General features: G+C 45.5%; 1 protein-coding gene across 1 annotated transcript in view; it reads right to left on the reverse strand.

The window, feature by feature from the left end:
• Tln2 (talin 2) overlaps nt 1–24,723 on the reverse strand; it is a 432,507-nt gene that overhangs the window by 116,860 nt on the left and 290,924 nt on the right. The window contains 9 exon segments of the mRNA XM_059268180.1: nt 3,087–3,200; nt 5,331–5,444; nt 7,010–7,138; nt 9,124–9,290; nt 11,716–12,010; nt 13,300–13,467; nt 19,776–19,874; nt 20,406–20,614; nt 22,151–22,259. Coding sequence (XP_059124163.1) covers nt 3,087–3,200; nt 5,331–5,444; nt 7,010–7,138; nt 9,124–9,290; nt 11,716–12,010; nt 13,300–13,467; nt 19,776–19,874; nt 20,406–20,614; nt 22,151–22,259 — 1,404 coding nt within the window.

A 24,723-nucleotide genomic window follows, 5' to 3' on the forward strand; every position in this document is an offset into this window, starting at 1 on the left:
CTAGTTCGTAGGTCTAGAGAGGTGGCTTAGTGATCAGACAGTTCCCAGAACCCACATGGCAGCTCACAAAGCTGTCTGTAATTCCAGTTCTTGGGAATCTGATGCCCTCTTCTGGCCTTTGTGGTCTTTACACACACACACACACACACACACACACACACACACACACACACACACGGTACACACATGTATAGGCAAAACATAAACAGGTAACATAAAATTAAATAAATCTCAAAAAACAATTACCATGGCAAACCAGACACTCCAGGGCAGGACAGAGTATCATAAGGGGACAAGATAGGCAAATTGATGAAAGTGACTTGAAATTCTCATTTAAAATATCTCATTTAAAATAAAGATAGCTCTTTAATGAAAACATTTCTCTGTGTTTCTCAGAGTGGTCCTTTACCCTGACTTTTACCTATTAGACCAGAAAAATAAAGGTAGATAATATCTCGCTTGTTCACAAACAAAACACACTCGCCACACACAAATGCCTAGGCACATGTAGATGCATCTTTAAGAATCAGAGTAGCTGTCTGTGTTGTTTTACAATATCCAGTTCTACCTGGATCCCAGGTATACAGTGTTCTATGAGTCCTGTCAATGGTTCCTAGTCTCCAATTATTGGGCATGTGTCCATTTCCTTACCAATGTAGCAAAAAAAAATGGTAAGGAATTAGCTAAATCTCAATACTTTTCAGTGTGTAAAATTTTACAAGTAGCTTTTCTGGCTCAAAAGCACACAGGCTTTCAGAGCTTTAAAAATGTATGCTATAAGTGTGTCTCAGAAAAACTGTAATGATTTAAGTGCCAGATCATAAATATTAAGGATAAAAGTACTACTTTTAGCATTTAAAGAATTAATGAGAATCAGTAGGAGACCCTAACACAAGCATTAAAAAGCTTGAATAATTTCATGTTACCAGCCCTTAAAGATGTAATACTGAAGTGTATGAAAAATGCTTAATATTTGAAAACAAAGGATAGGAAATGAAATCAAATAAAATTTAAAGAACAAATAAGCTAATATGCTTTTTTAAGCCCTTAACTCCATCTTATAAAAGATGTATTAAAAAGTATGCTCCATATACTATGAGCCATAAATTTAGACTTGTTCATCCTTCTGGAAAGGCAACTCTACAATATTCATGAGGAAAGTTTGAAAATGTATGTTCAGGCTGGGGGCGGGGTTTAGCTCAGTGATGAAATATATATATATATATATATATATAACACATTTTATATATATAAAACATTGTATATGTATATATGTATAAATATATAAAAAACACACACTTTTTTTCTATTTTTTTGAGGCAAGATTTCTCTGTGTAGCTTTGGCTGTCCTGGAAATCACTTTGTAGACCAGGTTGGCCTTGAGCTCAGAGATTCCACCTGTCTCTGCTTCCAGAATGCTGAGATTAAAGGGGTGTGCTACCATGCCTGGCTTAAACACATATACTTTTTGATTAGTTGATTCTGTTGCCTTTTATTTTGAAGCTTTCCTGTTTCTTATAAAGATCTAAGCATCTACAATAGCAGTTAAAGGAACAGGAGAGAGCTGGGCAGGGTGGCTGGTGCCTTTAATCCCAGCACTTGGAGGCAGAGGCAGGCCGATCTCTGAGTTTGAGGCCAGACTGGTCTGCAGATTGAGTTCCAGGACAGTCAGGGCTGCACAGAGAAACCCTGTCTTGAAAAACCAAACCAACCAAAATAAACAATAATAAAAGAACAGGAGAAGAGAAAAGAAAAAAGATGGGAGTGAGAAGGAGGGAGAGGTGCCAGAGAGAGAACCTGAGGTCCAGTCAGCCTGGACTGAGAAGCACCCGCACACCGTTCAATCCTAACTCTCTATGCTTCACCTAGGTGTAGGCTAAACACACAGCTGGCTCCAGGATTACTAAGGTAAAGAGAAAGACCCTTCTAAATTCTAAGTCTCAGTGTGACAAAGGAAAAGTAAGTTGTTTGCAAATCTCTTTCTAGGAATTCACCCAAGTAAACAACTCAAGTTGTGGATAAAGATGGAGCACATGAAGAGGATTACATTACAGGGTGCTTGTGATGGCCCCCAAATAAAAAACCAGCATGTCTGATGAAGGGATGATGGCTAAAGGCAGAGTAGAGTCACCTGGAAGACTTTCTGAATCACAAATGCCCACGTTACAAAGGAGGGCTGGGGCTGAAGCCCAGGGCTGGAGCAATTGCTTCTCATGCTAGTTCAGCCCCCAAAAGGTATCTATACAGTGAATGTAATTCAAAAGATTGCATATCACAATTAGAATATATCATATGAAAAAAATTCTCAAGGAAAAAAAGAAAAAGAAAGATCATAAGAGCCAGTAGTAAGGGAGGTGTCTTTTGGACACGACAGGACTGTAACACTCAGGAACTCATAGGAGCCATGGTTGTCTACACACGACCTGCACAATATCAAGCCAGGCAACTTTCTAGTGTGCAATGGGAAGGGGTTCATGAGCTCCCATGCTTAACTGAGTGAGGAGCAACTGATGTTAATAGAGAGTCCATTTTCTTTAAGGGTGTGGCTCCTGGTAGAGTCACCACACTCCAGAAGTATATGCACAACACAAATGGATTATTCAGTTTTAAAAAATGAGGACTCTAAGTTGGGGGTAGAGAGGTGAGAGTGTTCTGGAAGGAGCCAAGGTGAGGAGTTCAGTGAATATGACCAAATTGCACTGTATGAAATTCTCAACGAATTAATAAAGGTATCTTTAACACTAAAGAAAAGATTATACATCCTCCCCACAAACCTGTTGGTGTTTCTCTCTGTGTGTAATAAAAACTCAAGAAAGTAGACTAAAACATCTGTGTTTTATCTCTGTATAGGAGAGGTGTGGGTGGCACTTGAAAACCAATCCCCTGGTACATGCCTTGACCGTTAGCATTTCCCTTGGCCAGTGACACTTCCCTCCCCTGAAATGTAAAGAGGCCTTGCAGCTGCTCAGACAAAAACTTAGCCAAGGCTATGGGGTCTGCACAGGTATGTTCCCTTCCCAAGGACAAAAAAAGGCAGACTGCCCGCTGGGGGTCCTGCAGGTGACCACGCTGCTGATGTCTGTTACCTGCAGGAAGTTCTGGCTGGAGATGATGAGGGCCAGCTGAGCGCTGAGGTCTTCTGCTTGAGCTTGGCTCCCTCTCACCCCCTGCACGAGCTGAGGGATGTGGTCGGCCACTGCCTGCAAGAAGCAAGAAAACGGGAACTGGGCATGCGCAGAGAGGACAAACTAGCAAAGGGGCAGGGAAAGGACCCCAAGCGCTGCTTTTTGATGCGTGATCCACACCCGGGGACAACAGTACCGGAAGTTGGATTAAAGAGCATACAAAGCGCGATCCACACCCGGGGACAGCAGTACCGGAAGTTGGATTAAAGAGCATACTTAGCCAGTGGGGTCCTTCCCCACACGGAATCCCTGTCCTCACATCTTCGACTCCCCACCCCTCCACTTTAACAGTAGTCCTAATGGTCTCAGGCTATTTGATAGAAGACCACCCTCTATAACAAAGCCTTGAAAGAACTTTCGTAGTCAAAACTCATAGGCTCCTGGCTGTGAGGACTGAAGATCAAAAATCAAAAATACAGAATTTACAGGTAGGTAAACTGAGTCAGATGGCCCCATGGCCGGAAGAAGTAAGGGGAGAGGTTCATGAACCAGCCTGTTTCAGGGCTCAGACCTCTGACTTTGCAGGTATGGATTGTGGGCCCCCCGCGTACACATGGGCATCTCTCCTGTTTTTCTGTTCCAGCCAGTACTTAGCATTTCTCAAATGAGAAAGCCCGAAACAGGGGAGAGCGGGGCCATACTTGGCAAAGCAGGACTACCGTATGCCAATCACCTCCCGGGGTGTCTTAGGAACCGTCCAGATCATCTACTTGTGCTCTTCCTAATTATCCCCTGATGGAGCAGGCTTCAGAGGTCTGAGGACCACCACTGGAAAAGGTACAGGTGAAGGTCCCCAGCGCATTTTGGCCTAGGGTCCATACTCCACCCACCAGCCAGAGTGTAAAAATACTTAAAAATATCCCTATGGACAAGTGCCCAGGTCCTTTCCAGTGCTGATTCCAGAAACGTGGTCCATTTTCCCTCTCAACTCAGTCTGTTGCTTGGCATCCCTCTCATTTCCTGGCAGGGATGCTCGGAGATCTAATAGCTTCAGTCCTTTTTGCAAAGAGGGACAGAAGGCTGACTCCACAACAGGTCCCCAGACATGAGCGGCTTGTGGCCCCAGAGGAAGGAGAAGGCCACTTTCCCACCCTGCTGGCCGCTGCATGGTGCAAGAGAGAACTCTACCGGTTGAGCAGAGGCCTCACCCTCAGCAAGCTCTTCTCCTTCCACAGATCCCAAGCACAAAGGACCTCAGACCCTCATGCACTAAAGATGCTCTCTCTTCCCCCTATAACACAGTCAACTCTAAGAAGGGACCTCGGAAAAATCAGAATCAGGAATAGTGAGCTCCGGGCAATTCTTCTCCAGCAGGCGGCCATTTCAGAAGTAGAACTGAGTTCCCTCAGAAGCATGGCCCCAGCTGAAGAAGTGGCATTTCCCTCCATATGACTTATTTTTTAAGAGATTTGGAGGAGAAGTCAAAAAGGGTTAACCATCAGAACACTGGCACAATCAGACGTGCCTGTCGCTAGCCTCCACTAGCCTCCACTGCCAACACTCTCGGGAGACTCCAGCAGGATGCCCCGTCACGGGTGGACAATGGCTTGGCAAGAGGATGTGTGTGGTACCTACCCATCAAAGGTGTCCTGGGTTGGTCAACCTCTTGGTGGACAGAGAGAATGTTTGTGGTGAGCTGGCCTCAACACAACACCAACGCCCCGCCCCAGAAAAACAGAGACAAACAAGCAGCAGGTAACAGAAAGCACCAGAACATGAGGCCACAGAAGGCAGATGGACAAAGCAGACCCCGATGAGAAAGCAGGGAGCCACCCCGCTGGAGTGCATAGAGACCGGATTTGACCAGCCTCCCAGAGGGGAAGTGACTCTGGAAAGCCAAGGACTCATTTCAGTTTCTATTTCAAAGCTCTGAAATGGCCTCATCGATTCTCTTTATTTAATTCAGTCTCTTAAAAATGATGTGGATAAAGGAAAGATAACGCTGGAAAAAAGACACCCCTTCCAAACACAGGCAATCCACTTAATGGACAAAAACCAGACGTGTGTACACCTGGAGCATGGAGCCACTGCAAACTGGATTAGGAGCCTGGAAGACCTGCCTTAAGTGAATTACCAGGGCATGTGGAGATCTAATGCTATCAGTAATATGTTGCAGACCTGGCCCTCGGCACACGGGAAGCTTACCTTGCAGCTCTGGACCAGTTGCTGCTGGGCTGAGGGGTTCTTGTTGGAGACAGCTGCATTCTGGGAGGCTGCGATGGTCTGCGTGGCAGCAGCTGCAGCCTGCTTGGCTGCAACCTGTAGAGGACAATGACACCGGTCAGTTCAAGATCGTACTTGCAAAGTCATATGGCCACCGATGATCTCAACCTTCTTGCTCTTCACTGCCTGCCCTGGGTCTGCACTCTCGGATGAAGTGGTAAAGGCCGGAAGGCATGAAAAGCTCACCTCCTCTGCTTTTTGTAAAAGACTGGCTTGATCTTTTGCAAGTCTTATACTGGCCACCACAGGTGTCTGTGAGTTCATGAGCACAACAGGCCTGGTACATCCAGAAGACATTATTTCACAGCAAGCCTCCCCAACCTCTGGCCCTTCAACGTTTCCACCCTGATGTTCCCCAAGCCTTGCAAATGATGAAGCCAGTCAGTCAATTCCTCAGCATGGAGCAAGAGGCACATGAACCCCACACCTAGCCAAGGAGCTATTGGCAGCTGATGGCCGATGGGGAAAGAAGAGTCAGCTTTCTTCTCTGTGTGGCTCATCATATATATGCCGCCTATGCTCCCTGGATGGAGCCTATGCCCACACACATACAAGCAGCATGATTTGGACTGGGTGAGTTATTATTACTAGAGGAAGGAGGAGGAGGAAGCAGAGGTGCTGGGCAGCTTCCAGTGGCATGAAATTAGGAAGGGGATATCGAGAAATAGTCCAGGAGTTGGAGTTGGAGAGTGCAATGTGTATATGATCTAAATACATTCACGTACAAAGTTATCAAAGAATAAGTGGAAATTTAAAATACGAAAGACGAGAGAAAACTGCAATGCTGGGATGGCATTGGCAAGCAGCCCCAAGTCTTGATGCTCCAGGGAAAGAAAATCTCCCCATGAAGCACAGGCTGCTCTTGACGTCAATGGAGGTGTCCATGTCCCTCCTCTGACAGCACCCAGGCCTCAGCTCACACTGACAACACGCCCCCCCCCCCCCAGGTAATTAAACCAGTTCTAGCTTTCGTCTCCTTCCAATGAGGAGGTTAGTTGTCTTCCAGAGCCCAGCAGACTGCCTATGGAGGGGCTCTTCATTAGACAGCCAGGTAACTTGGCCTCCATCCCTCCCCATTTTAGTTCGAGCGTCTCCTATAAACATCCATGTAAAGACATGTTTTTCTTAGGTAGTTTTTGCCTATTATTTCCAACTCTTTAATTGGAGTAAAGATTCTGAAAAGAAATGACAAAACAGTTTAGTCTTCCTCCCTCCTCAGTCTCACTCTGTTCCCTAGCACCAGTCTAAACTTCTCAACAGGAAGCCTAGGAAAAGTCACTGTCTCCAACAGAATAGGAACTTTGCATGACTGGTCTGCTGAATGTATCCTTTAATGCTGGGAAAAAAAGAACCCCAATCTTCCTGCGAAAAGACTGCATTCTATTTCTGAATGTTGAACTCTGAACTCGAGCCTTTGGCAGCTATGAACTAAAGCAATTTTTCAAATTGTGTCAATTCTTTTAAAGTACCCAAACGATCCGACACCGCTCACTTTGATTTGGCATTCTTTATATAGGCATCATTTTGGTGATTTGATTTTTTTTTCCAGGTAACTCTTTGCAATCACATACGGCACCCTAAAAGCCAGCCCCTTTCCTGACCTCCAGCCGGTTGACAATTTTTTTCTTAATAGCATTCTGGGCAGCAGCGTTGGTGGCTACTCGGAGACCTTCGGCAGCTTCTCTCAGCCTTTGTTGCTGGTCTTCATTCTCTGGGTTGGCTGCAGCCCCCTGCAAAGGTGGAGACAGACATTTCAAGTAACTCAGGGGCAGTATGCTACAGTTGCTAAATGCATGACCTTAATTTTACTTCTAACTAATGATGAATAGTATTTGGAATAGAAAGCTGTAAGCTAGGATATATAGCTGTGTACCACACCAGGCTGTGCTGTTGGGACTGAACCCTCAGCCTCCTGGATGTTACATTCCCAGCCTCTATAAACACTATCTTTATACTAACGATCAAACCTCATGGCTATACAATCCAACTGTAAGAAGTAACACTGTAAGTCACAGTCTTGGATATGTATACAAATTATCTTGTAGTTACAGTTTCAAAACTTCAAGGCTTCAAAGACACGGCATTATCAAAAAATACCACATTAGTATATATGTTTTATATTTCTTTATGTATCAGCTAAAATTTAAGTAAAAAGAAATATATCTTCTTCTATTCTGGAGTTTAGTTTTATAAATCTTGTAAGATAAAGGGCTCTGGAAATCTTCTTCCAAGGAGGAAGAATAGTTGTGTGAGCATCATTTACTTAACAACAACAACAACAACAAAACCAAAAAACACTCCCTTTTTGCTGATTTGAATTACTACTATGTCAAACACTGAAAGGTCAATACGAACAAAAAAAGAGTCAATCTCACTGTAGGAGAAAACAGAATGGTCTTTATCAGAGAAGGATGGAGGGAGGGGCAGGCAGACAGACATAGGATGGATAACAGTGAGATGCTCCAGGGTATAGCTGGGAGTAACCTCTTAAGTTCTGGAGCTCAAAGTGCAAGCTATGGCTGAGAACAACTAACTACACACAGTAAAACAGCACACAGAGTGAATGTTCAAAGTGATGGACAGCGGTGTATGCTATTAGGAGTCAATTTCAATTTTTGATCTGAAGAAATAGGCTCTGATAAATCTCTCCCCGTCAGATATGAGAACAATGTGTAAGCAAAAGTCTTTCTCAAGGAAGACTTGATCCTAACTGGTATGACAGACCTTGATGGCTCATGTCTTCACATCACTGCTGGAACATTTCAAGGCAAAAGTAAACATGGAAAGTGAAGATTCCATTGGAAAAACAAGGGCTTGGATGGAGCATGGTGAGAGGGGATGGGGAGGCCATAGGGGTAGTATATCCTACAAAAAGACCCCCAAGGAAAGTTTGCTAAAGGCCATGCAAAGAAATCATGTCTTTAGAGAGAATTCTGGGAGAACTGAGAAAAACAGCTGGTACCCAACTATACTCAGGCTGGCAGAAGAGCATGGTAGGTACCCACGTAGCTGTCACCAGTGTCCTTTGTGTAGGTCTACAGCCCTTGTAACATGGTACTTTAGTTGAGCCTGTCCTCAGAATCTTGCCAGTTTTAGTTAGATATGTACGACTCTGAAGTCATGAAAGGCTGAAGTTAATACAGGGGGAGGACACTCTTCTATTGCCTTTGAGACAAAATATGATGCCAAAATTTGATCGTCCACTTGATGAGATTTAGGATCACCATGGAAACAACCCTTTGGGCACGTAGGTGAAGGAGTTTTCAGACTGAGTTCATTGAGGTGGGAAGACTCAGGGCTGGGGTCCCAGACTAAAAATGGAAAGGCAGCTGAGTACCAGCATTTACCTGCTCCATGACCAGGATGCGACGTGACTAGGCAGCAACTGCTTTTGCCACCATGAAGGGCTGTGCCCTCAAACTGTGAGCCAAAAATAAACCTCTCCTCCCTTGAGTTACTCTCGACAGGCACTTTTGTCGCAGCAATGAGAAAATTCACGATGTTGGCAGTGGTGGCTTTGCCGTCTGTGCCTAGTCAGCACCTCTTTCTCATGTTCAACAACTCCTCTGCTACCCTAAGTGCGTTAAATGTTACAAAGCCACTCAAGCATGCAACAAGGAGAAATCCACACTCCATCCTTCCCCTTTGAAGGTAAGCTTCAAAGCCTAACACTCAATAGTGTTTGCATTTCAAGCCGAAAGACCAAATGCCTTACCTTTGCAGCTTCCACCATGCGGGCCGTGGAGTCAGCCAAGAGCTTTGCAGCTGCGAGGAGCTTCTTGGAATTCTCCATGTCGATCTCAGCCTCCGCATCTGACCTCATGGCATTGACAAGATCGGACGTGGCCTGGGCCAGCACCCGGGCCTGGCGCACCATCTCACCTGGAGGACAGGACAGCAGGTATGGGCTGTTTATTTACCATTCTGTCTGAGAATGATCTCAGCGGTCAGGAAGTTGGTTTTTTTTTTAAATTGTTGTTATTTGTTTGAAACAGGGTTTCATGTTCAGCCTCTAACTCACTATACAGCCAAGGATCACCTAATCCTCTTGCCTCTACCTCCTTATTGCTGGGATTATAGGCAAGCATCACCATGCCCAGTTTATGAGGTGCTGGAGGCTGAACCCGAGGTTTTCTTGCAGGATAGCCAGACATTTTACCAAACTGCTACACCCCAGTTCCTGGCTTGGAGTTGTTTTTTTTTTTTTTTTTTTCCTGAGACACGATTTCTTTGTGTTGTAGCTCTAGTTGTCCTGGATCTCACTCTGTAGACCAGGCTGGCCTAGAACTCACAGAGATCCACCTGGCTCTGCCTCCCGAGTGCTGGGATTACAGGTGTGTGCCATCATTGCCCAGTTCCCGGTTTGGAGCTTTTTATTACTATTTGTCCTTGCTGTGCCTGAGACTTTATGAAAGTCTATTCCAACTTTCTTTCAGAAGTGGGAGGTCTATTAAGATGCAACATTAAAAGTGAAACCACCTCAGAGAAAGGACTGGTTCCTCTCCCACAGCTTGTCTGAGGGGAGACAAGCTTTTATACATACAGACATGCTAAAATCAGCATAGTGACCTCGATGGCATTGTGGGACAGGAAAAAAAAAAATAAGACACAAGTGGGAAAACGGATGAAACCGGAGCACTGTGGGTGGTGAACAGGGACATGCCCACAGATGCTTTGACAAATGTGTCACTAGTTAGAGAAGATGTTAGACACGGGAGGAAGTGGAAAGATGGGGCTCTGCTACCTCTGCAACTTAAAAAAAAAAAAAGGTAAAGCTAGAACTATTCTAAAATAAAAGGTTTCCATAAAATAACAAGCCCCAAATGAGAAGAGCATCAGCACAAAATCCAACTGTACGCAGCATTCCCGGTTACTTAGTAACTTAAGAAGCATGTAAAAGGTTGCAAGATCATTTTCTCAACAACTACCAAACACTTGCCAGGCCTGTGGCACCCACTTGGAATCCCAGGCCATCGCAGGCCAGCACAGAGTATCACACGTTCAAGGCTAGTGGTCCTGACTACAGAGGAGAGTCTGTCTGTAAACGCTGCTAAACAAAAGGACCACCTCTCAGAACTCATTATAAAGCACGGTTGGACACTGGCAAAGCAAGAGGCAGAGGACCTCTTACAGGAAGTTGGTAGGGTTGCAAATCCTTTTTAGAAGAAATTTCATTAAGAAGTTTAAACTTCAAAAATCCATGTATCCATTGGCTGGGCAATTCCACAGACGGGCACTGCCACCACATACACAACTGAAAGCCAGGGAAGACACATTTTTAAGAAGGCTCTATGTAGGAACATTTTTATAAGAGCAAAACAAACTTGGAAACTAAAGGTCTATTAACAGACACGCAGTCGGAGGGCCGGAGGCTAAGCTCAGTGGCGGAGTGCTTGCCCAGCATGCAGCCAGAGCCCTCCCTGGGTTGGATCCCTAGCACTGAGAAAACAAGATAACTGGTTAAATGTATGATGACGACTCCAAAGTGGAATGCTATCCTGTCATTAAAAAACAAAACAGGAACGTATAGGTATGTATGGAAAAATTCATAGTATGCATAACACAATTATATTTCTATAAGCTGTGAAAGGCCTCCATCCGTCTCGCTATACACAACCTTTAAAGGTAGAGATGTTCTAGGAACTGTGAGGTGATGGGTATGCTAACTTGTTTACTATAGCAGCCGTTTTACCATCTACCAGTTCAAAAATCCAGCGGTCAGTTCTGGGGATCAAGAGGGCACAGTGACCTGATGAATTCAGAGCAGGTGACTTTTCAACAGGCTGAAAAGGTATACTGCATATGTAATTTTAATTTACAGCATGATTATAGTATATTAAAATGCTCCACCCTATACCTCCCCAGGAAATGCTAACCAGGAGCATGGTCCAGACCCTTCCTTCAGACCCATCGGCTATCTACTGTCCCTTCTGGTTCTCTACAGTGACCTTGGGGGTGGGGTAGGGGTGGGGACAGGGACAGGACACGATGACGACCTCTAGTGGATCTCCACATGTTCCTGATTCCTTGGGTGGCTGCTCTGACTTTACCAACTATATCCTGCATATGGGATAAAAGGACTTATTAAAAATACTATAAATTCAAATAACAAAAATGCTGATGTGGTTTTTAACTGCGGCTCTGGAAGAGGTGGTCGGGACTCCTGGATCTTTTCTCTGTGCCGCTGCGCGCAAGTTTTAGACTAAGGAAGATGAACTATTGTTCTTGCCAGTTCCTCCAGAGTGACTGTCACCACGAGGAAACCCCGCACCTATCCAGTCCCTCCTCTCCCAAACCAGTGCCTCACCAGCATCACCCATGGAACTGAAGATGCTCTCGGTGACGCACATGATGGTGTCGGTGGCCTGGTCGTAACGGCCGATGGGCTCGCCGCGGCTGGCAAACTGCCGCACATGCTGCAGGAGGTCGTGCAGGGCCTGGCTGACCACGCTGGCCGCCGCGCTGACCTGCTTCAGGAGTTCACTGTCGCCAGTGGCTGCCTGGCAGGCACGGACACAGTTTTCCACAGAGCGGTCCACCAGCTTCCCAGCCTCTATTAGTTGCTCCTGACACACAGGAGAGCTGATGGTGGGGCTCACGACCTGGAAAGATACAGAGAGGTTTGCTGCAGTGAATGTTCCTGGTGTCCCAGAATGCCCAGCATCTCCCTCAGGTCCCTCTGACCCTCACTTAGCATACATACAAGGGACTCAACTCATCCAGTGGGGTAACCCCCACACTATGACACTTCCTTTGTGATTTGAGAAATCTTGCTAATTAGTCATGTGCGGCAGTCCTCATTACCTAGCACTTAAATAAGGACAAAGTCCTGATATTTACCAATTATATGCTTTTCCTCTGAGTGAATCTTCTAGGCTGAGACAAGGCAAATGACTACCTAAAAGAATTGCATGTATTTTTCCGAGGCCATCTAAAACTCCGCCTGTGTACCCTCAAAGACTAGGGAAAGTCTGTCAGTTATCTGTGGACTCCAGGGCCCGCAGGAGCCTCACTAAGAATGCCTTTGAATGCTCCAAATCCTATCCCAGGTGGGAAATGCCACCCTTTCAGTCACAGATCTACATGGCAGGAGATGGGAAGTCCAGAAGCAGAAGCCCCATCCTCAGAGAAGCAGACATGCATGATGGAATGGAAGGGCCCCTGGAGTCAGGCAGGTCTGAGTCATAACCCCAATTCTGCTGCTTATCTCCATGACGGAAAGCTCCTCCCGAGTCATCTCAGGCTCCTCATCAGTAAATGAAGGCGAATGGTGCTCAGTGTGCAGGACTGCTGGGCAAACCCAATCACATAATTCTGACACAATGAACACACCCTGGAGCCATTCACAGCAAGGACGACTAGGCCTCCCCAAGAAGTTGTGGGTTCAGTCTGAAACCCTGCACGATACTGTGGCACCCACTGCAAAGCCTCTTTTATGCACTGCATTGAGAGGCCCAAAGGGAGACACAGCATCATGCATCTAACAACAGGTGAGGCAACAATAAAGACAGAATTATACTAAAGACAGCTATAATAAAGACAGCTTATACTAAAATCCTAGCATGGCTGGCTGGCTGTGGTGGTGCACAACTTTGATTCCAGCACTTGGGAGGCAGAAGCAGACAGATCTCTGATAGTTCAAGGCCAGCCTGGTCTCCACAGAGAGTTCCAAGAGAACCATGCTACACAGTGAGAACCTTGTCTCAACCTCCAACCACTCCCACAAAAACCAAAACAACCCCCCCCCAAAGGACCCAAACAAACAAAAATTCTATCATGTCCCCCCAAAGAAGCCGTCTGAAGCAAGCTCCAGACCTCAGGCTACTTAATGATGGGTGGCAGGTCAGAGTACATGGCGCTGTAGGAGGGGATGGCATGCCAGCTGGCTTACCTTGGCACACGCCACAAGCTGGGAGGTGGACAGAGCACACTGGGTGGCTGCAGCGATCACTCTGTTCTGTAGGACGGTGTCTTCAGCCACCTGGGCCACGTTCTTCGCCTTGAGCACCAACATGGCAGCCGCATTGGCAACAGCTTTAGCCAGACTCATTAAAACATCCTAAGAAAAGGGGACCAAAGCGACTCATTCATTTATTTATTTTTTTAAATCACCCTTCAAACACTAAAACTGCGTGGACTGCACCCAGACTTTCTATTAAAATTCCACTTGGTTTTTACCTTCACCCCTTCAATTTTTTTCCCTTATTTTTTTTAAATGCCAGCTCATCTTCCAAAGAAACTAAGGGGGGGGGGGGACCCTTGTATCGAATAACCAAATCTGTCCCTGTAGACAATGAGTAGCACAGGTTTCCACATAAAACAGGTCAGGGGCTGGGGGAATGGCTCAGTCATTAAAATGCAAGCACCAGGACCTGAGGCTGGATCCCCAGTGCACATGTTAAAAAGCCACAGGCAAAGTGCACACGCTTGAAATGTGCTGTCAGGACGGAGACAGGTAGATCCCTGGAGCTCGCTGGTCAGCCAGCCTAGTCTAATCAGTGAGCTTCTCATCCAGAGACAGACTGTCTCGAAAAATAAGGTGGAGAGTGACTGAGGGAGACATTTGACATTGAACTCTGGCACTCATGTGTATACATATGTGCATGTGTACCAAACAGACATACATACAGACATACATACATACATACACACACACACACACACACACACACACATACACACACGAGCACGTATATAGATTCCCCCAAAATACCACACACAAATTTAAACACGAAAATAAAACAGCTTAAAGAGGAAAGGTTTAACTGCTGATTCACATTCATGTTCTCCCATTGATTCTTGACTCTTGTACGTGTGATGGATGTGTGGCGTCAGGAGAAACTGAATACATATTCAGACGCCACCAATACCACCTGCAGTAGGTAGGCATTAAATCATGACCTCCAAGTTGTCATGCCCCAGAGTAAGTCGAAAATTTATCTTTTGGACATCTAGCTTGTTATGATCCAAAAGTCAGCTGCTCCTCCGCCTCCAGAAAGCAACGTATAACACACACAGACAAATTGATAGCACCGAGTCCTACAGTTGGAGAGCCAAAGACTGCTCTGAATATAACTTACTCTCAGTGTCTGGAACCTTCTGCATAGGGATTGGATTATGCAAAGTAGAAGAGAACTTGCATAAATAAACTAGTGGCAAGATGATGGGGAGTTTGTGTGTGGGGTGGGGGGGATGCTTCAGTTGGAGACTACTTGCCCAGCAGAGACAAAGCCCTGGGCGCCATCCCTATGAACCAGCTATGGTGGTGCCTTCCTATAATCCCAGAATTTGGGAGGTGGAGCAGGGGACCCGAGGTTCAAGGTTGTCTTGAGCTAACCTGGTAGGCCAGCTTAGACCACATGAAACTCTATCTCAAAACAACAACAAGCTTATCTAGCAAAGGATGCCAGCGCTGTTGAGAACTTAGAGCTGTTTATGAAGATCCTCCTGCAGGAAGGAGGATCCCTTGATTACAACTGCCAGGTCTGTCACCCATCTGTCCAACCTGAAGAGGAACCACTTTTACATTTAATTTACTTCAGTGCCACACATATTGAAAGCAGCTTATGTGATTTAGAAATGCTTTCCCAGCCACTGTTACTTGGAGCAAAGCTTTTCTCCAGAGGAGTGGTCAGAAGTCTTTAGTTATTCATCAGATAATATTAAAAAAAAAAAAAAAAAGCACGTTTGGTTCTAAACATCAAAGGTACCCATAGGGTCTCTACAATGAGAGATTTTATGAGAAAATATATTGGAAATGGTACACTGGTGACGAATACATGTGACCCAGGCAACTCTAAAAAGCAGCCAAGAGCCTAAAGAAGCTGATTTGGGGGCTGGAGAGAAGGCTCATTAGGGAAAAGACACCAGCTGTTACACCTGATGACCAGAGGTGGGTCTCTGGGAACCCCATGACTAAAGGAGACTCCCTAAGTCGTCTCTGACCTTCTCATGTATGCAGTGGTAAAGCGGTAAGTGTACGCGCACGCACGCACGCACGCACGCGCATGCACGCGCGCGCGCGCGCACACACACGCGCACACACAACTGTAATAAAATGGAAAAGAAAAGTTGATTTTAAAACGGACAAAAATAAAGTGGCCTTAAAGGAACCATTTACTGTGGCCGTTCATGGGCCTGTGACAGTGTCTGGGTGTGCAAGAAAAGGCCAATGACACTTTCAGGAGTCAAGGGGCACTTATCTGCTGCACAACTCTCAAAATTGTTCCCAATATGCCCCCCTACCCCCCCCCCCCCCATCGATCTTGGACATTTGTCTCTGAATTCAGGTTAAAAGCAATTTGGATGTCACAAATTACTAGCAAGACTTTTAAGCATAACTTTCTGAGCCAATCAGAACATTACTTCATGGAATATGAATCCATCTGCTCACACTGGGACCGAGACTGGGTCACCCACAACCACAATTGTCACAAAGGACTTTGTTTTGAGTCATTTAAAGAAATTCTGTTGTTTCTATTAATTTTGTCCAAAACAAACAGGAAAAGAATGGGATCCTGCAGTTAGAGCAGCTGACCAGGTCTTTGTCAAAGTTTTCAATCAGTCCACTATTGTGTAGCTTGTGTGAAATAAATCCTTGTCAGCTCTGGGAACATGCAGTACGTCGAGAACCCAAGAAAGGCTCCACCCTGGGACTCAAGACACAGAAAAACAGAGTGGACACCCAGTGCCAGGTGGACCCATGACTGCAGGAGGCCGGGGAGATCATGTTACCATACTTGTCCTCACCTAAAGACTCCACTCTCCAGAGCATTCTACCTGAACCTGCCTCCCTAGCAAGGCCAAAGAGAAACAAACAGGAGGCGGAGTCTGCATCTGAACACTGTAGACAATCCATCCAGGGAAGAGAGAGGATGCAAAGCTTCAGGAAACCGCAGGGGCAAGTGGCATGCCTTATGGGAATCCACAGCATCTCCTCCTCCGCCCTCGACACCAGATAAAGTATTGCTTTTGGGTGTGCACATGAATGTAGAGACCAGAGCACAAGCTCAGGTACCATTCATTCCTCAGGAGCTATCTACCTTGTTTTATGTTTGTTTGTTTTGAGATAGGGTCTTTTGCTGACCATAGAGGCTTGCCAATTTGGCTAGGCTGGCAGGCCAGTGAGTCTTAGGGATCCTTCCATTTCCATCTTCCTAGTCCTGACAATTACAAATACATACTACTGTGTATGCCCAGCTTTAAACATGAGAACTGAGGATTTAACTTGGGTCCTCATGCTTTCATGGCAAGTACATTATTACCCACACTATATCCCCAATCCCCAGAAAGCAATACTTTTGAGGAAAGTAAATTGAGTGCTTAAAGGTAATGAAGCCTAGCAAGCTAGCAGCTGAATCTAATATAGACCAAATTCCTAAGAGTTATCTGCCTAGGAGAATTACCTGTACCAATATAAAATGTGAGCCCAGCACAAAGACAGCATGGAGATCTGAAAGGGAATCAGGATGGGGACAAAAGCGGGCATCATTGGGGTTTATTAAGTGGTCCAAGTGGTCCGCGGTGAATTCTGCACATGGTTCCTGGCTCCTGGAAATCTCAGTGGAGAAATGACTTTCAGGAAGCTATTACTGGGACCCAGCCTCTACTGTGTACTGAACACCTTACTGCACCTCAGGACATGAATGGTCCTGGGGTCCCAGAACCACAAGTACAGGGACAGGAAGGAGACACAGACACTATTATGGATGAAAGTGTAAGTTTCTCGTCACACATATAATCATGATTTAGTCCATGTGACACATCCTGTCCCAGCAATTCTAGAGAAAATGGTATCCTGGCTAGTTTTATGTCAACTTGACACAAGCTAGAGTCATCTGAAGGGAGGGAGCCTCAACTGAGAAAATGCTGCCCCACGATCCAGCTGTAAGGTATTTTCTTAATTGGTGATTGATGGTGGGTGGTGCTATCCCTGGGCTGGTGGTCCTGGGTTCTATAAGAAAGCAGGCTGAGCAATCCGGTAAGCACCATTCCTCCATGGCTTCTGCATCAGCTCCTGCTTCCAGATTCCAGGCCTGTTTGAGTTCCTGTCCTAGCTTCCTTCAGTGACAGATTACAATGTGAAAGTGTAAGCTGAATAAACCTTTTCCTCCCTAAGTTGCTTTGGTCATGGTGTTTCATCACAGCAATAGTATCCCTAACTGAGACAAGTGGCATGTGGCCATCTATGAGGTAAAAAGCCAGAATGCCAGGGAAAGCTAAGAGAGAGGAAGCTGTTTAATCTCTTTCTAGAAAATATCATGTCAGTAACCAATGAAGAGGCGGTCAAAGGGGATGTAGCCAAAAATGCATCCTCTTGCATTGTGGGAAGGATGTATTTAAGGTATCAAGTGGTTGATAAAAAGATTTTTTTGTTTCCAGGCTGGACTGATGGATCAGTGGTTAAGAGCACTGGCTGCTCTTCCAGAGGTTCTGAGTTCAATTCCCAGCACCCACATAATAATTCACAATTGTCCATAATGGGATGTGATGCCCTTTTCTGGAGTACAGATGTTCATGAAGACCGAGCATGTATATACATGCACAAATCTTTTTTTTTTTTTTAAAAAGATGTTATTTTTCTGAATTTGGTGATATGTACAGTGTTAGTTCTTATACATTTGAAATTTTGTGATTTCTGATTTCTATGTGTTTCACATATAGTTATATACTGCATTATGATATAATAATTTAGAAACAGTTTCTAAAAAGTAAAGCCAGAGCTGGGCATATAGCTCAGTTGGTCGAGTGCTTGCCTCCCATGTATGAATGGAACATCTTGTGTTCTGTTTCCAGGACCACATAAGCAAGTCATGGTGGCGCATGCCTGTAATCACAGCATGTAGATGAAAGCAGGAAGACCAGAATTTCAAAGTCAACCTCAGATCCATAGTGAGCCTGGAGATAGCTGAGGCTACCTGAGACCACATTGCCCAAAGTGAAATAAAAGGGGTCGAAAACCAGCTAAGTGGTTAAGAGCGCTTGCTGCTGTTGCTGAGGACTTGAGTTCAGTTCCCACCACAGATTTTGGGGGGCTCAAAACTGACTGTAACTCTACCTGCAGGGGATGTGACACCTTCTTCTGGCCTCTTGAGGGGCCCTCATACACATGCACGTGTACACAGAGACACACGTTCACATAAATGAGAGAAATACAAAAGTAAAAAGTCAAGGCCAGTGAAATTCAATGGAATCATCAGACAATGGATTTGATAGATCTAGATAAGGGTATTCTTCAGGAAGCCCAGCTTAGAAATTTAATATTCTAACTGGAATGGACTTTTGTATTACTTGTGAAATCAGAGATCTTTAAAGAGGAATAAGAGGCCCTGGCCTTCGAGTATATGAGCAGAGCTCACCCTGGCCTACCATCTCAGTCTTAGTCCTCAACATTGGCTGTGGGGTCAGGAGGAGGCAGACAAGCTGAGCTCTCATCCGAGCCTCAGTGTCGTGAAGCTGGCAGGGAATCAAGCCAGCTGCAGACAGTAGCATCAGCTGCTCGGCAGAGGACGAGCTGTGTAAGACTCTAGCACTGAAAAGTAAGGGTCACAAAAATGACTTCTCAGCTGGGGTGTCGCACACCACACAGCAAGCTCTTAGCTCAGTCATCAAGTGCTTGCTGGATTCGCCTGCATTAAATACCCGGACCCTACTTTAAAGAGGACAGTAACTTAGAAAAGACCTTCTAAAAAGGAAAGGAAAGGCCCGAGTTGGAGATCTCGCTCAGTGGGCGTGGTGGTGCATGTAGTACTGGGCAGGCTGAGGGAGGCAGATCTCTGGCACTTGACTGCTAGCCAGCGTGGCTCAATGGACAATTCCCAGGTCCTAGTGAGAAACTTTATCTCAAAAACAAAGAGAAGGTGAACAGTATCCTGAGAAATGACCTCAGAGGCTGACCTCCGGCCTCTACACACATGTGCACACACATGCAAGCACACCAACACCCCCCACACAAAATAAAAACACCACCAATGACAAAAAGAATGAGGCCATTAGAAACCACTCCCCACAAACTAAAACAGAACTTGCTGAGAATGAGAAGTATGGAGGCTGGGTAGCCAACAGAAAGGGATTCACGATTGCTTTATCCACTTTTTTTGTTTATAAAATGTTCAAGAAGCTGATGAACAACTAGAAAGGTTCAGTAAGTATTTTAGAAGGTGACACATAATATGTGACCGGAGTTTTTCCATTAAAAACATATACATTTAACTGACACTAAAAGACCTCACTACTCAAATCATCTCTTTTGATCTTATTCTCAACAGCCCCAGGAAGTCCGGGCTTGTATTCCAATACATCCTCCCTTCGAGGTCAGACTCATCACTCAGACTCCTTTCCAAGATCGGGAAGCCGCAGACATCTTACTTGGAATCGCTCATCCGTCTCGTTCTCTCCGATCTGTCTCAGGAGATCGCCACTGGCTTGGCCGATGCTCCCCGCAGCAGTCAAAACAGTCTGTCGAGGCTACAAACAGATAACATGATTTGGTTGGAAAGAAAATGAATTTCTTCCTAAGTCTCAACACACATCAGTATAGCGAGGAATCATACAGATCGGTTCCTCCCACACACAAATGAAGATCTTGGGTTGTATGCCAGATAGGAGAAAAAAAAATCCTGCTGAGATCGATGCAAGGAAATGCTCATCAACCAGTAACAGGCAGATGTGCTTGAAACTTCCAGTGAATCAGTCTTGCACAATTAGATCAAAGCTGGTATATACAGAAATTCAACTGCAAACCTGTATGTATGCCTTTCATGTACTAATCATGGGGGTTGAGTAACTAGCCTGGATCTAATTCAATTCCCTTCTTGGGAAGGTTCCTAGTAGGAGCACAACCCTCCCCAGAGGTTGAACCACAGGATCTGACTCGTTTCAATAACTCAATACTACCCTGAAAGAGGACGGCAGAAACCTTTCAGGAAGCCAGAGCTCCACGGATCCAAAGGCATGCCATGTCTCATCTCAATGTGACTATGTGTCCTGAGGGCTCACCTCTCCAGAAGTAGGCTGCACGGCCTTCAGCAAATCAGACACGGCCCCGGCGAGGGTCCTGGCAGCTCTGAGAAGGTCCTCCCCACTGCCCACGTCATCGTCCATGAGGGCCGCCAGCAGCTTCACACCCTTGGACATTTCGGTCAGGTTGGAAGAGATTGTAGTGATTGCACAGCCCACGGCTGTGTAGTCAGTATCAGCGGGGTCACCTGAGACAGAGAAGGACCAAGACCAAAGGAGAGTGGTGATGGATGAGGAGAGCCTAGCTTGGTAGGCTGTAAGCAGTATGGATGAGACAACGCCCACTGGCAAGAGCCCATGCCCCACCATCGTGCAGGAATCAAACACAGAACTCTGAGGAACTCAGTGAATTGGCCATCACCCTGACTCTGAGTGGCTTCAATAAGGTCCTCTCATCTGGAGGTCTCACATACTGAGAGAGTGAACAAGGCTCCTTTAAACGTCCAAAGCAAAGAGTCTTAAATGTGAGAGAGGGTAGTGGGAGGGTTGGAGTGGCTGGGGTGGTAGTGAAAGTGACGAGGATACAGTGTATTGTGGTATGAAACTCTCAAATACACATAATTTCAAAGCAGGGGCTAGTGAGAGGGCTCAGCAGGTAAGATGTTTGCTAATTCTGATGACTCACATTGGTTCCTCACCACCTGAATGGTGAAAGGAGAGATCGAACGCCTGAAAGCTGTCCTCTCTACATGTTCACTGTGGCATGTGTGTGTAGCCCCACCCCACACTGATGAGTAAATGCAACTAAAAATTAAAAAATAAAGTTCCAAAGCAGACTAGGGAGATAGCTCAGTCAGCAAAGCGTTTTCCTTGCAAATACAAAGACCCAAGTTCAATCCCCAGAATCTATATTATATATTAAAAAAAAAAAAAAAAAGGAGCTAGCCCTGATGGTATAAACTTATAATCCTAATGCTGGGGAAATGGAAGCAGGTGGACCCCTAGGCCTGAGGGAGAGCTAGCCTAGACTACTTGCAGAGTTTCAGGCCAATGAAATACCCATCTCAACAAAAAGAAGGACTGTGTTTGAGGAGGGACATCTGAAGTTGTCCTGTGACTTCCATCTCTCTCTCTCTCTCTCTCTCTCTCTCTCTCTCTCTCTCTCTCTCTCTCTGTCTCTCTCACACACACATACACATGCACACATACACACACACAAACACACACACCTCAAATTCCAATGCATGCATCAGCATCTCATAACCCCAGCTCAGGGGTCACTCTATTCCTGAAATAGTGGTACACTGCAGACAAAAGTCCAGGTATTTCCCGGCTCTCAACAGACAGTGTGAGGGTGGGAGTCAGGCTACCCCAGAAGACACAACTACTGGACAAGACAGGCAAAGGATAGATGTTTGACATGTTCAGACCATTTCTAGGTTCTAAACCCTCCACAGGAGAAACTGGCCTCAAAGACTTTGAAGTATGTTCACATGCTGATGGACAATGAGCACTAAGTAAGCGTTTTTTAATGATACACGATATCAACAAAAAAGAATGCGATGTTCCTTACATTCTCTTGGATCGTTTGGAACAAATGCCTAAAGCAGGCCAAGTGTCTAAAAATAGACTGTCTTCTCACAGTATAGCAATCTGTCACTTCAACAAAAGAATGAATATGCACGCGCACGCACGCACGTGTGTGCGCACACACACATGCACACCCACACCCTGCCCCCGCCCCCACAAACATACCCTACAATGCAAGTCACCCAGGGACTTACCAGCCGTGAGGTTGACAACTGAAGCTGTCCCAGCTGTGATAGCATCAACTTGAGAGTGGATTTCATGTTTGGATTCATCCACTTTGTTCTGAACCCATACCCTAGATGCCTATAAAACCAGACAACAGAACAACATAACCATAGCACTCAACTGCCCAGGAGACCAGAGAAGTTGAGCCATAGGATGAGACCAGAATTTGGCTGCACTCTCCTGCCTGGGCCAGCACTGAACATGCCTGAGTCATCTTAAACAATATCCCGAACAGGTTTCTTATGTGTCCAGAGATGTTCAAAGGTCTATAAATTCTCTGAAAGGTCTATCAATTCTCTGTATCTCATATTGCAATTTAAAAGATGTTTATAACTTGTAGGAAAAATAATTTGACATGACTATATCTAGGTGAATACAACCGAGAGAGTCAAAGATCCTATCACTTCCTCCGAGACCCAGGGAACCCAGGGAAGAGGGGAAGGAGAAAACGTAAAGGCTGGAGAGAAGAGTAGTGTGCAGGTTTGAGTGAGAATGGCCCCCACAGGTTCACGTTTGAATAGACCCCAGCTGGTAGAACTCTTTGGAAAGGATTAGGAGGTGTGGCCTTGTTGGAGGAGGTGCTTCACTGGGGGCAGGCTTGGAGGTTTCAGAAGACAGAAACAAGCCTCTCTCTGCCTCATACTTGCAGATCAAGATGGAGACTTCAGCTGTTCCTGGCACCAGGCCTTCATTCCAACATCCTGGACTCCAACCCTCTGAAATGTAATCCTATTTAAATGCTTTCTTTTATAAGTTTCTTCGGTCATGGTATCACAGCAACAGAACAGTAAGACAAGTAGAGTGCTGTAGTATGCAGTCCTCTGGGCATGACATGGCCATGACCCTCTTGGGACTTTCAGCAGCTAGATTCCTTGAAAAAGAACTGTACAAGACTGGGTCCATCAGGAAGGCTGGAGAGACTCCTAAGGTGTTACCCTACACTGAGGATTGACAGGCACTTAATGGTTGCTGGGATAGGGAGAGACATTTTCTTTCATGGTGTTGCTACCAATAAGTACCACATGTTCCCATACATAACCCTTCACCCATGCTCCTGTGAGTAACCCTAAGTAAACTCACTGGCTCATCCAACAATAACAACAACAAATAAGATGAACGAGGAAAGAACAGGCTCAATAGGAGTGGGAGAAGAATACTGGAGGACAATGGGGTAAATATGATCAAAGGACATTATACGTATATGTGAAAAATTCACAACGAAAGCCATTATTATATGTAATTAGGACAGGCTAGTAAAAATCAATGTCTCACAATAACTCTGGATGTACACTAACACTTGACGACAATCTTCACTTCGCTTTTGTAGGCAGCAGAGTTAGAACTTGGGCATGTCAGCTCACAAGGGTTCTTCATGAACTATCATGAAGAAAGTCAGGTATCACGGCCACGTGCAGCTGGCATTTTTCCCAGTGTGCCTGGGAAGATGGGCTGAGGCTCCTGCTCTTGGCCTGCTTTGCCTCTATCAGGCGACAGGACAATGGCAAACCATACCCAGGTTCTGGGCCTTGCCTTTCTCCTACTATAGAGACTCAAAGGGCATTCCTAACTCTTATATTTTGTTTCACCCAATCAGGTGTGTCCAACCTGAAGACTGTGGGCTACAATTGCCGAGGATAGTTTATGACTGTAGCTTAACACAAAACAATGTAAATTTACTTAAAACATTATGAGATGTGTACGTGTGATTAGTATTGTTTTATAGCTTCACTTGTGTCAGAAGCCTGGCTATGTCCACGTGTAAACTGTCTATTTCCTAGCATTGCAGAGCTCACCTCTCAAATGATGGTTTCTATTGATAATGATGACCCTGTAGGTAAGACACTGATCTAGGCTTAGGGGAATCACATATTATCTTAGCACATTCTAATTCTTAAAAATTGGTAAACTGGGACAGTCACTGCCACATATTTTAAAGCCTTGTCTCCCAGCTGTTCTGGATAGGGAAGTCCACTATTTATTTCCACTCTCAAGTTCCCTGAGAAAAATGTATAAGGATTTCAGGGACTTGAGAGAAATGGTACAAAGGGCAGTAGCAACCTCCACACACACACACACACACACACACACACACCGGTGCAGAGATGGAAAACAGCATTCAGGGACAACTTTGAAAAAGTGATCCGGCTACACAGGAGGAGGTTGCAGAATGCATCTGGGTTCTGGCCCCTGCAAGGACATCAGTCTGTCTTCTAGCGGTGGGTTCTCACTGTGACTGTCCATCAGAAAAGGTAGGAAAACAAACTACACCTGCTCTGGTGCCCAGGCCTGCCCACAGAGACACTGATTTGTGTAACCTGAGATGTTTTTTTTTTGTGATGCTCTGCAGGTGGTTTGGGTGCAGAATAAGGAGAAGAAGGCGGCAGGGAGCAAGCTTGCTAGTCAGGTCTTTGCAAAGTTTAGCACGCCCACAAATCACAGGGGCGGCTGGCTAACAGGCACAGTGACAGAGGATGCTGACGGGCCTAGGATTTCTGCTTCTCTCCTAAGAACCTGGGTGATGTCAGTGCTGCTCTCCTGCCAA

Source organism: Peromyscus eremicus, chromosome 7 (genome assembly GCF_949786415.1).
Source record: "Peromyscus eremicus chromosome 7, PerEre_H2_v1, whole genome shotgun sequence".
NCBI lineage: Eukaryota > Metazoa > Chordata > Mammalia > Rodentia > Cricetidae > Peromyscus > Peromyscus eremicus.